A 12,139-nucleotide genomic window follows, 5' to 3' on the forward strand; every position below is an offset into this window, starting at 1 on the left:
GGCTCCTCCTCTTTGCCTATATAATTTGTCGCTCGGTTCTGGGCAACACAGACCAAAGCGGTGGTGGAAGCAACTGTAGAATCTGTATTTCCCCCCCTCCTTTTGCTTAATATCTGACAGCTTTCAAGGTGTGCTTTCATACGGCAGAATGGCTAATCCCCAACAATCGGATGAGCTCATTTTTTTTGTGAATGGAAGGAAGGTAAAGATTTCTTTTAATACTTTAGTGTGTTTTTAAAGGGGGGAAGGACAAGGGGCACATTCTTGTATCTACAAAGAAGATTTAAAATGTTCTCTAGATGTTATTCATGACCTTACAAATTACACATCTTTTCCCTGCAATCTTCTGTCATTTCAACGTCATTGTTTACAAGTTGGGACTTTCTTTCTCTATCTCATTGGCCACCATTGACTGGGATTGTCAACTATGTTTATTTCATATTACTAAATTAAACTTTGCAGACACTTCCTCTAGTGTTTGAATGCCTAGGTCTTACGAAAATGAAAGAGGATCGAGCAACAGCTGTCAGAGCAATGCTGTTGGAAATGGATTAAGCTATTATTATAGCTATAAGCTATAGTAATCGGTTGCAATACCGTATCACCAAACTTTAAAAATGAAAATACGGCATGAATTCACTCTGAGTGCCCTACAACAATCTTAAGTAAAAAGGACATTCAATGAAAGGTTCCCTAATGAAATATAATCAAATAACATTAATATCCCTTCCTGCTAAAAAAAAAGAGGTATGCATGCAATTTAACACTTAAAATGCACCCATCTGTTTACTTTCTCTTGTTTTCTCTACTTAAGAACAAAGACAATAAAACATCTCCATTTACAGATATTTCACCCAGAGAGGATGAGGAAATGATTAAAATACATGTGTCATGTTTCTTAGAAACTTGAATTCTGCAGTTATTTCAAATAGGAAGAAAACAACTGCATGCACTAATTGTGCTTTGTATACTTTCAACTATAAGTCTAATATGACATACCGGTAACTATAAGAGAGGCACTTTGATTTCAGTGGGAGAGAGTTAAGCCCATGTGAAACTGTCCTGTTGAAATTGGCAGTGTTTAAAAGTGGTTACTTGGCTAGATTATGTCCTTATTTTATATTTATTCTTATCAGAAGAAGAGGAAAAAGTGGGTGGCGTTCAACTAACATTTAAGTTCATTAATTTTAACATCTGAAGGGCCAAAGGTTCCCTTCAGCTGCTGTAGAATATTGTTGCATGCCACCCCAATCTCTGAGCAGTGAGAGATTCCAGGGGTTCGAGGCACCTGCCCAGGGTTTGTGTTTCCTTTTGGAAATGAGGCACCGCAGAGGTTATGGTGTCCTTATGACATATGGTTTCTTTACACTTATATACAACCTTTGCCTATGATGGTGGGGTTCACAACATTAACACCCCAAGAGTGGTGTCCTACTACTCCCATAGCTGCAGCCTTGGATTCAAGCAGAAATTAAACAGAAATCTGCCTCTGGCTTTCGAACCTGCAGCTGTATTTCTAGTTCACATCACAGCTCCAAAACTCTACATCAAACTCTGGCTTTGTATTCTAACTAACTCTGAGTTGCTATCATTTGCTATCTGGCACAGAGCCCCCTCTCCTTGCTTTCTTAATGGCCCATTACCTTTCCTTTGTTCTTTTAAGGACCCATCACCCTGGCCTCATGAGGAAGCGTGCCTGGGTCCCAGGATTAAGAGTCTGGCACCCATTTTTACATTTCAAGCCTTGATTAAATTCTCACACTTCCTGGATCCAGGAATTAAAGAATAACAGTATTCATCCATTCATATATTTTATTACTCTTCTGCCTTGTTCTCCTCCTCTACAAATACAGTACATCAGAGTTAAGCAGAGCTTCCAAAAAAGAAAAAAGAAAAAAATATTACAAACCTTATATGTTGGATCCAAATAAAACTAAATGGCATAAATCAAGATTTCAAAATCAAGGCATAAATCAAGATTTCAAAAGATGCAATGGGAGCACTCTAGATGCAGAGTAAATGCCTGGAATGCCATCAACCCAAGTAGCTGAACTCAAGTTCCAGTTTCTTTGTGGTTTGATAAGACCTGTATTGTTGTATCTGAATAAGAGAAACTGAAGAAAAGCGGCATGTGATATCAATTCATCTCATCAAAAGCAGAGGTAATCCTCTTAAGCAAGGTGTATTTTTTGGTTTCTCGACTCTCCTTTCTAATGCAGGTGATAGAGAAATCTGCTGATCCTGAAGAACTGCTGCTTAATTACCTGAGAAAGGGGCGTATCCTTTTAAAGCTCTTGCGTTGCATAACTATTCCGTTACCGATTTGAAACGTTTATTGAGACGTATCCTGGGGCTCCCATGTTCGATCAAGTATGAGAGGTATGCAGAACTAGGTATAGGTATAGAACTAGTACTATAAAATACTGGTTGAGTTGCCATTTTTGTTGCCAACCTTCGACTCTGCAAACTGACTTACTTAGGGACTCTTCTAAATCCAGATGGTTCCACCTCTTACACAGCAAAATCAGATCTATTGGTATTGACTTGGAACCCTTGTATAATTCAAGTGAGCAATATATTTTTCGCAATATTCAAAGCAGATTAAGGGACACTGAAAAACAAAACATTGAGTCAGCTGTAAATATAATTTACTCCCCCAAGTTCTGTGGTTTAAATACAACAGATAACAGGGTCATCTATATCTCAAAATTAATAATTCCAGTCCAACACAGGGCTTTTATGTTAGCCTGACTGAACATTTTCCCCTCAGCTTTTGTCAAGGGCAGATATTTAAACACCCCCAGAAATGATAGCCATGTTCTTTGAATATGCTGGGCACTGTAGAACATATCCTTTTCTACTCTCCATTGTACAACCAGCTATGCCAACATGTGCCAAAATTACATTTTCTGTGAAAAAATGTTATACTTTGGCAACAGGTTTCTTAAGTTGTTTTTTTTACAAGTCCTAGTCTAGAAGCATCCTATTCCACAATTTAATTTTACATGCATTGGAAAGATAAATAGATATTTTAGAACTAGAAACGTACTAAAACTTAGCGTTCTGGGGCCTGGATCCGGCCCAATCTAAATCTGGCCCGCAGACAGTCCAGGAATCAGCATGTTTTTACATAAGTAGAATGTGTGCTTTTATTTAAATGCATTTATTTAAATGCATCTCTGGGTTATTTGTAGGGCCTGCCTGGTGTTTTTACATGAGTAAAATGTGTGCCTTTATTTAAAATGCATCTCTGGGCTATTTGTGGGGCATAGGAATTCATTCATTCCCCCCCTCAAAAAATATAGTCCAGTCCCCCACAAGGTCTGAGGGACAGTGGACTGGCACCCTGCTGAAAAAGTTTGCTGACCCTTGCTCTAGAGTCTACATAATTGAAAAGTTTGGAAATAATATTTTACCAGGACTTGGAAACACTCTGGGGCATAGGATATTGCAAAGCAAAAGTCAATTTATAAAGTGAGATTAATCTCTGCAGTCATACATTTTAATGGGGCAAACCTGTTTTTCTTGTTAGGACAGTGGTTCACAGAAAATCAGCATGAAGTTGAAGTAAGAATAAGCAGAAGTGTTAACACTTCCAGTAATTATCCCATGAATGGAAATAGTTCCAGGCAGGAGCAGCATCCTTTTGTTCCCCCTCAGGTGAAATGGGAAGCTACTGTGTAGCCTCACTTACAAGGCTTGTGTGGTAGTGGTGGCTTCCAGAGAGCACTTGCAAGATTTCACAAGATCTTGCAGAACTCTTGCAGAGATCTCACAAGAACTCACTGGAAGCCACAGCCGCAACCGCATGACCCCAGCAGGGACAGGCAGGGCACCTGCAGGGGTGCCAGTACATGGGATTCTGCCACCCAAAGCAGCTGCTTCAGTTTGCCTCATGGGAGGGCCGGCCCCAGTTCCAAGGGATGGGCTACTTGGGCAAAAGATCTGCAGTTTTCCTTCTGATATTCTGGTGATGCCCTGCTATGGATGCTTTCTCTAGAGCAGCAGCATCTCTTTGGTGCTACATTCTCTACTGCTCTACTGCATTATTCCTCTTGGCTTTTCAAAAGCAAGGACTTCTGGTTTGCACATAACATTAAACCGTAGTTTATTAAACTATGGTTTGTTGTTGGCTTACAAACCTAGGTTTGTTTTGATTATGGTTTGACATTATGTGCGAACCAAGCACCCTTTCTCAAATGTGATTTGTTGATTACCTCAGTCCAGCCAATCACTAAACTACAAAGGCACATGACATGCCACCTGAAACAAAACAAAGCATACATGAATATGAATTTCAGTAGAAACTACAATAGAGCAATAGTTACAGCACAATTCTATGCATATTTACTCCTAAGTAAGTCCCACTCTCTGGTCAGTGTATATTATTTCAGTCTTAGACTCCATTTGCGCAATACATTTGAAGTAGGATCATGCAACTTTAACCAGTCATGACTTTCCCCAAAGAATCATGGGAACTGTAGTTTAAGAGTGTTGAGACCCCTATTTCTCTTAAAAAAACACTACAGTTCCCAGAGAGAAACCTATTTAAGGGACCTCTATTTCCCTCAAAAAAATACAGTTCTCTGGGAAGAGGGATTGTTAACCCACTCTGGGAACTGTAATTCTCTGAGGGAAATAGGAGTCTCCTAACAACTCTCAGCACCCTTAACAAACTACAGTTCCCAGGATCCTTTGGGGGAAGCCATGACAGTTTAAAGTGGTACAATACTGCTTTAACTGTATAGTGCAGATGGGGCCTTTGGCTACATAAAAAGTTAAATTAAAAATATTCATTAAAGTATAGGGGTGTTTTTTTAATAAAGAATATCTTCTCAAACTTAACTATCATCTTGATAAAGTGCCTTCTCGTCATTTATTTTCTTTCTCCTCCATCCCATAAAGGATATAAAAAGTAATGTGAAAGACGTCATGCGATGGGAGGTGGGTGGGTAGGATCCAGATATTAAACAAGGAGTCAGGACTTATTTTCCTTAACCCTCCACTGTAACTACAAGTCTGCCTCACAGGAACGAAGTATGGCTGTGGAATTGGAGGCTGCGGGGCTTGCACAGTGATGATATCAACATACAACCCAGACACCAAGAAGATACGGTATCCTTAAGGAAGGGAAAGATGCTACATGCAGATAACTGCACCAAAACTTGATGTCATTTAAAAAAAATAAAAATCACTTGCCATCTATAGCTTTCCCACAAATAATCCCAGGAATGGTTGTTTGATCTGACGGCTGAAAAGAGTATCTGTCAGAAATGTGCAAAAAAGACCTGCTGAATACCTAGAGGCTGTCTGCCACCATTTTAACTTGCTTCAGACACCATTTTGCCTCCATTTTAACTTGCTTCAGATTCGACAGTGGTACCAACAGGGGACAGGGAAGGGAGCAGGGGATGATGAGGGGCAAACTCTGAGGGGAAGAGGAGCCTTGGCAGCCATGAAGGGTTAAGAGCCCTGCAGGACATCAAGGCCCTGCTCAACTAGGCTGCTGCCATGGACAGAATTTAACTTTGCTCCCCCACACGAGTTCTTGAGGGGTGATTGCGGTCCCTCCTCAGCGCTTTGCCTATGTACGTGCCATACCTTTAAAACCCATTCAAAGCACCTTGTTTCCCTCAAAGAATTCTTGGCCCTGTAGTTTGTTAAGGACGGTGGTGAATTGCAACTCTGTGAGAGGTAAACTACAGGGCCCAGAATCCTTTGAGATAAACAATGTGTTTTGAATGTGCTTCAAAATTAAAGGGTGCGCATGGCTTCAGGGGTTTGGGTGTTGGACCCTCAGATGTTGTTGGACTAGAACAGGGGTTGGCAAGCTTTACCAGCCATGGGCCGGATCACTCTCATGGAGTTCGTCGGTGGGCCAGAGTGGAGCAGCACGATGCCATAAATTGCGTCTGCACATGTCCACGGCGCCAGAAATCACTTCTGCGCATGCCCAGATGCCGGAAATCGCACCTGCGCGGGAGCGATTTTCGGCGTCTGGACATGTGCAGATGTGATTTCTGGTATCTGCAAGTGTGCAGACGCCATTTCTGGCGCCACTCGGCGAGTCCCCGCACCATGCGGCTTTAGCGCAGCGCGGGGGGACTTGCCGAGTGGGCGGCTCGGTTTGCGGGCGGCTCATGGGCTGGTAAAACGGTCTTCCTGGGCCGCATCCAGCTCATGGGCCGCACTCATAGCTGTCAACGTTCCCCCCCTTTTAAGGGAAATTCCCTTATTCCGAATAGGATTTTCCTTTAAAAAAAGGGGGAAAGTTGACAGCTATGGCCGCACGTTGCCAACCCCTGGACTACAACTTCCATCATCCATGCTGACTGAGGATGATGGAATTGTAGTCTACTAACACCCAGGGGCAAGGGACGCGGGTTAAACCACAGAGCCTAGGACTTGCCGATCAGAAGGTCGGTGGTTCGAATCCCCATGACGGGGTGAGCTCCCATTGCTCGGTCCCTGTTCTTGCCAACCTAGCAGTTCGAAAGCATGTCAGAGTGCAGGTAGATAAATAGGTACCACTCCGGCGGGAAGGTAAACGGCGTTTCCATGCACTGCTCTGGTTTGTCAGAAGTGGCTTAGTCATGCTGGCCACATGACCCGGAAGCTGTACGCAGGCTCCCTCAGCCAATAAAGTGAGATGAGCGCCGCAACCCCAGAGTCGGCCACGACTGGACTTAATGGTCAGGGGTCCCTTTACCTCTTTAACACCCAGGGGCACCCAAGGTTGAAGAAGACCAGCTCTACCTCACTGTCACACCTTTCGATTGATATACATAGGTTAATGGAGAATGCAGAATGGGTAGTTCTGGGGTGGGGAGCAACCATTTCGAGTTCTAGTGTCCAGTGCTGCATTTTGGATTGTGCTAGCCCCGAGACCATCCATGGCTAAAAATAGCCCTAGTGGGTTGGAAAAACGTGGTTTAGTCCTCAAAATTCTCCTTTACATTTCAAAGACATTATCCGGCCAACTCGTGCCTACTTCCATTATGCCTGTTGTATGGCGCTGCAGTAACTACCGTGGAAGGGGTTGGAAGTACGAAAACCAAGCTCCATCCGATTCAGGTGAAAGTAAATTAAGAGATGTTGCCCAAGTTCACTCTGCCCGAGGTTCAGAATGTATAAAAAGCCTGGTGGCCTGTAATGCTTGCCTCCGGTCCAAGGCAAGCACTGCAGCCCCATTGTTCTTCTTGGGCCAGTTTGGGTTTGGACAATCTGGAGGAGAGCTTCTAAATAATAATTATTATTATTTATATGCCGCCCATCTGACTGGGTTCCTCCAGCCACTCTGGGCAGGTCCAACAAATTAAAACACATCCCTACTGTCTCATCTCTCACCCACCCTCTCTTTTCCCTCTCCACTCCCCTTCTCCCACCCTCCTTCTGATATACGATATACAATATATATACAATATACATATACATATACATATATATATATATATATATATATACACACAATATCTTTATTGTCATTGTCCCATGCAGAACAATGAAAATTTTTTAATAGGATATTTATTAAGATTTTTTAAAGTATTACAATAAAAATGAAAAAAAAATAACAAAAATACAAAATAAAAATAGTTAAAAACCCACAGATTTTCCATTGCTAATTTTCCTTTAGCTTATTTCCCGGACCTCCTCATACCTCCCTTTTTTGTATTCCACTTCAAATTGTTGGTTCAGCAAATCCTAACCATTAGATTTTTACCTGTCTATAACCCTTTTTTCATATTCTCTTAAAGCATTACAGCTGGAAACCACTTAATTTCTATCCAATTTCTATCATTCTAACATTCATTAATTTTACAATATTTCTGTAGATTGTCTTTAAATTTCTTCCAATCTTCTTCCACCGACTCTTCTCCCTGGTCTCGGATTCTGCCAGTCATTTCTGCCAGTCCCATATAGTCCATCACCTTCGTCTGCCATTCTTCCAACAATGAAATTGAAAAACTACATAAAACATTCAAAAACCCCTAAAAACTCTGAAACCCCATTTTAAAATATACTATACTATAGAGACCCCTTATGCTGCGTTTATAACCAGAATTGCATTTGCGTAGAAACTGTTTCTCAGACAGCTAGTTCTGGCCTTTATAACCCTATACCTTCTTCCAGAAGGCAGAAGCTGAAAGAGATCATTTCCGGGGTGCATACTTTCCTGCGCTATCTCTGCCGCTTTCTTATGGCACCTGACAGCATAGATTTGATCTAAGGTGGGAAGAGTGCATGTGTGCCAGCGACCCTGGGGAAATTGCATTTCCCTGCCAAACAAGGGAAGGAAGAAGAAATCTGCTGCTGCCATAATATCTGCCACAGCAAAATAGGAGATGGAACTTGGGAAGTGATTGGGACCCTGTTATGGTATCAATGACATCACCAAGAGTATGGCAGAATCTGAAACAGATTGCAACCAAGCTGCTTTCTTCTTCCTAGTAGTAGTAAGAGTAGTAGTAAGAGTAGTAGTCATGGTGTCAGTAGCGGAGCCAACTTACAGCTTTCGAGAATGGATCACCCATTTCTAGAACTTCTTTTTCTTTCTGGCTTGTGACTGTCTGGGACGTTGCCAGCTTGGTAACTGGCCCTCCTCCAAAAATGTCGCCAGCTAGGGACGCGGGTGGCGCTGTGGGTTAAACCACAGAGCCTAGAACTTGCCAATCAGAAGGTCGGCGGTTTGAATCCCTGCGACGGGGTGAACTCCCGTTGCTTGGTCCCTGCTCCTGCCAACCTAGCAGTTCGAAAGCATGTCAAAGTGCAAGTAGATAAATAGGTACTGCTCCAGTGGGAAGGTAAACGGCGTTTCCGTGCGCTGCTCTGGATCACCAGAAGCAGCTCAGTCATGCTGGCCACATGACCAGCTGTACGCCGGCTCCCTCGGCCAATAAAGCGAGATGAACGCCGCAACCCCAGAGTCGGCCATGACTGGACCTAATGGTAGCATGGATATAGAAGGATGGGGAAAGCTTTTGCTTAATCCTTGTATAGCAGGCTGCTGTCAAATGGTGCCACCCCCTTTTAATGAGACTTAATGCTTTTGATTCAAATTTTAATGGGGTGGGGGGCAGAGTTTGTTAGCAGGAGCCAGGACAGAGTGCCCCATGTCAAAGAACACAAGCTACAATTGACACTTCAAAACTTCTGCCGCTTCTGCCCTTTGCTACAGCCATGAATTTGGGCACAGGATGCATTTTTTAGTAACTTTACTAATAGTAATAATAAGGGAGCAAAGGAGATCAGGAAAAGGTAGGATGAAACTCCAGAAGTCAATGTTTCTTTGTATGGACTATCCATTTAGATATGTATTATCATTCCAGGAAAGGCTTGCAAAGTGCCACGGCTCCCAGTGTGGCTTCTGCACTCCTGGGATGGTGATGTCCATGTATTCGCTCTTAAGAAATAACCCTGAACCTACCATGGATCAGATAACTGCATGCCTGGATGGTAGGCTGACTTTCTCAAAATATCCCCCCCCCCAAAAAAAACTGATATGTGAAAATTGTTGTTGCTAAGTTCAGAGGATGGCCACATCTGGCTGTGCTCTGATGTCCATCGATCCCATCCTCGTCGCCAGTGTTAAGTTGTGGGCAAACATATCAGACGACACAGCGATTCTTCCAAAGCAGCTCTTTATTTGTAAGCTGGAACAGAACTGAACTGAGGAGCTCAGTCAGCCTGCTTATATAGAGCTCCACTAGAATGCAACAGTAACCATTTTCTGTAACTAGCAAATCACTGAACGTCACTTTCGATCCTTCATTTGCACACAAACTATCCAATCACTGAATGTCACTTTCGATCCTTCATTTGCATAACTATCTACAGTATCTCCCTGCTGGCCCAGGGTGAGAACTTCAGTACATAACAGTTGTTGTTGTTTTTATTTGAATGTCTTGTAAAATTGCTCAGTTAAGAGTAGGGGTGGGGGAGAATTTACCTAATTCGCACTTTCTGAAACAATGCACAAACCAAAACACAGCCACCTTTTGAAATTCACGCTTCTCTGAATTTTGGAATGCAGTTCTCCAGTCACGTGGCGTGTACAAAAATGCATGTACTGGAGTAAAGTGTGCATAGAAATGCAAATATAAGTGAAAACAACATTTAAAATTGCATTACATTCAAGAAAATTTCTTTGCAAAAATGTATATATTTAGGAGAAATTCATGCTTAAGCGCTGATGAATTTTTATGGGGACTTAAGAAAATAATAATCACAAACTGATGCCTAAAAGCAGATCACGGGAAAATGGGAAAATGAGAAAATGTGTGGGACTGAAATTGACAGGTTCACCCATCCCTAGTTAGTACAGTGGTGCCTCGCAAGACGAAATTAATCCGTTCCGTGAGGCTCTTCGTATAGCGGTTTTTTCGTCTTGCGAAGCAAGCCCATTGACAGTTTAGCGGATTAGCGCTATTAGCGGTTTAGCGGCTTTTAGCAGATCAGCTGATAAGCGGCTTATCAGCGGATCAGCTGATAAGCGGCTTAGGGCTTAGGAAAAGGGGGGGAAGGGAAAAACCCCGCAGGAACTCGCAAGACATTTTCGTCTTGCGAAGCAAGCCCATAGGGAAATTCGTTTTGCGAAGCGCCTCCAAAACAGAAAACCCTTTCGTCTAGCGGGTTTTCCGTCTTGCGAGGCGTTCGTCTTGCGAGGCACCACTGTAGCAGAACACTTACCCTATACTTTTGTGTTGCCCTGTTGTTTGGTGTCGTCTGGTGCCTATGTGCTCTGAAGGACCATTTCTGAAATGCACATGCATTTTGCTGATGGCTCAGTAGGCTCAGCTTTGATCTATTTATCTCTGTGTCTGATCGTTCCTTCCAGGCAATTTGTGCCGTTGCACAGGATACAGACCTATAGTTGACAGCTTCAGTGCTTTCTCTCCGGTAAGGGAAACAAATCAAAAAATAAATAAAACTGTGTTAAAATTGCTATTTGTTGGTATACACAAAGGCATGAGGCACTTTTGACCCTTTGCCAAAGTGACATGATAGAGGGATATAAAATTATGCTTGGTCTAAGTGGTCAGGGCTCTCTCTCTGTCTCCCAGAGTCATCCCCAAAAGCTGAATGGTGGAAGATTAAGGAAAAGTGTGTATTATTCCCTCTTCACACACAGTGCATTGTTAGAATTCACTACCACAATATGTGGAGATGGATGCCAACTTGGATGGCCTTAAGAAGGAATTACCGTCTTTTTCGTATTTTCCGGACCATAGGAGGGGGAGAACAGGGGGGAAAAAATCTCCCCCTCTCTGCTCAGCGCCCCTTCAGCGAAGCGGCAGGAGGAATGGAGCCCCTTCCATTTCTCCTCCCGCTTTGCTAAAGGGGCTCTGCGCAGCTCTCCCTATCTGCTGAAACCAGGAGAGTCTTGCTCTCCCGGCTTCAGCAAAAGGAACCCGAAGCCTTCGGAGCACAGTGGGACCTCGTGCTGCACTCCAAAGGCTTCGGGTTCCTTTTGCTGAAGCCGGGAGAGCAAGAGGGGTCGGTGCGCAAAGCCTCCAGAGCACAGAGGGAGCACTCCCTCTGCGCTTCGGAGGCTTTGCATTGCTATCGCTGAAGCCAAGGAGCCTGCATTCGCCCCATAGGACGCACACACATTTCCCCTTTATTTTTGGAGGGGGAAAAGTGCGTCCCATAGAGAGAAAAATACAGTAGGTAAAGTCACAGAGGATAAGGTTACCAATAGCTGCTAGTCATGATGGCTGTCATTCACCTCCAATACCATGCATCTGGCTGGTATTTAGTGAATATCACGGGTGGCGCTGTGGTCTAAACCAGGATATGGTCTAAGGCAGGCATAGGCAAACTCCAGCCCTCCAGATGTTTGGGACTACAATTCCCATCATCCCTGACCACTGGTCCTGTTAGCTAGGGATGATGGGAACTGTAGTCCCAAACATCTGGAGGGCCGGAGTTTGCCTATGGCTGATCTAAAGGCACATGAAGCTACCATTTTACTGTAGCAAAGCAGTTCTGAATCTGTTCAGTGCTCAGTTGAGAGACTTCTTCAGAGCCATGTGGATGCCACTCGGGTTCCATGATGGAAGAAAGGTAGGGTATTAATGTAAGAATATAAATAACAACATGTATTTTACAAGTGCAAACCTATGCATGTTTTCTCAAAAGT

At 43.3% G+C, this 12,139-nt stretch overlaps 1 protein-coding gene across 1 annotated transcript in view; it reads left to right on the plus strand.

Annotated features, from left to right (window-relative positions):
• Positions 1-7: 7 nt before the first annotated feature.
• The window catches only part of LOC310827711 (aldehyde oxidase 3-like), a 74,418-nt gene continuing 62,286 nt past the window's right edge, over positions 8-12,139 (plus strand). The window contains exons 1-6 of the mRNA XM_083704078.1: positions 8-202; positions 2,220-2,277; positions 5,019-5,115; positions 6,966-7,074; positions 9,327-9,453; positions 10,835-10,896. Coding sequence (XP_083560204.1) covers positions 149-202; positions 2,220-2,277; positions 5,019-5,115; positions 6,966-7,074; positions 9,327-9,453; positions 10,835-10,896 — 507 coding nt within the window. The 5' untranslated portion in view covers positions 8-148. The remainder of the gene's footprint in view (positions 203-2,219; positions 2,278-5,018; positions 5,116-6,965; positions 7,075-9,326; positions 9,454-10,834; positions 10,897-12,139) is intronic.

This window comes from Podarcis gaigeae, assembly GCF_964106915.1.
Source record: "Podarcis gaigeae genome assembly, chromosome: 1".
In the NCBI taxonomy this organism is placed as follows: Eukaryota; Metazoa; Chordata; class Lepidosauria; order Squamata; family Lacertidae; genus Podarcis; species Podarcis gaigeae.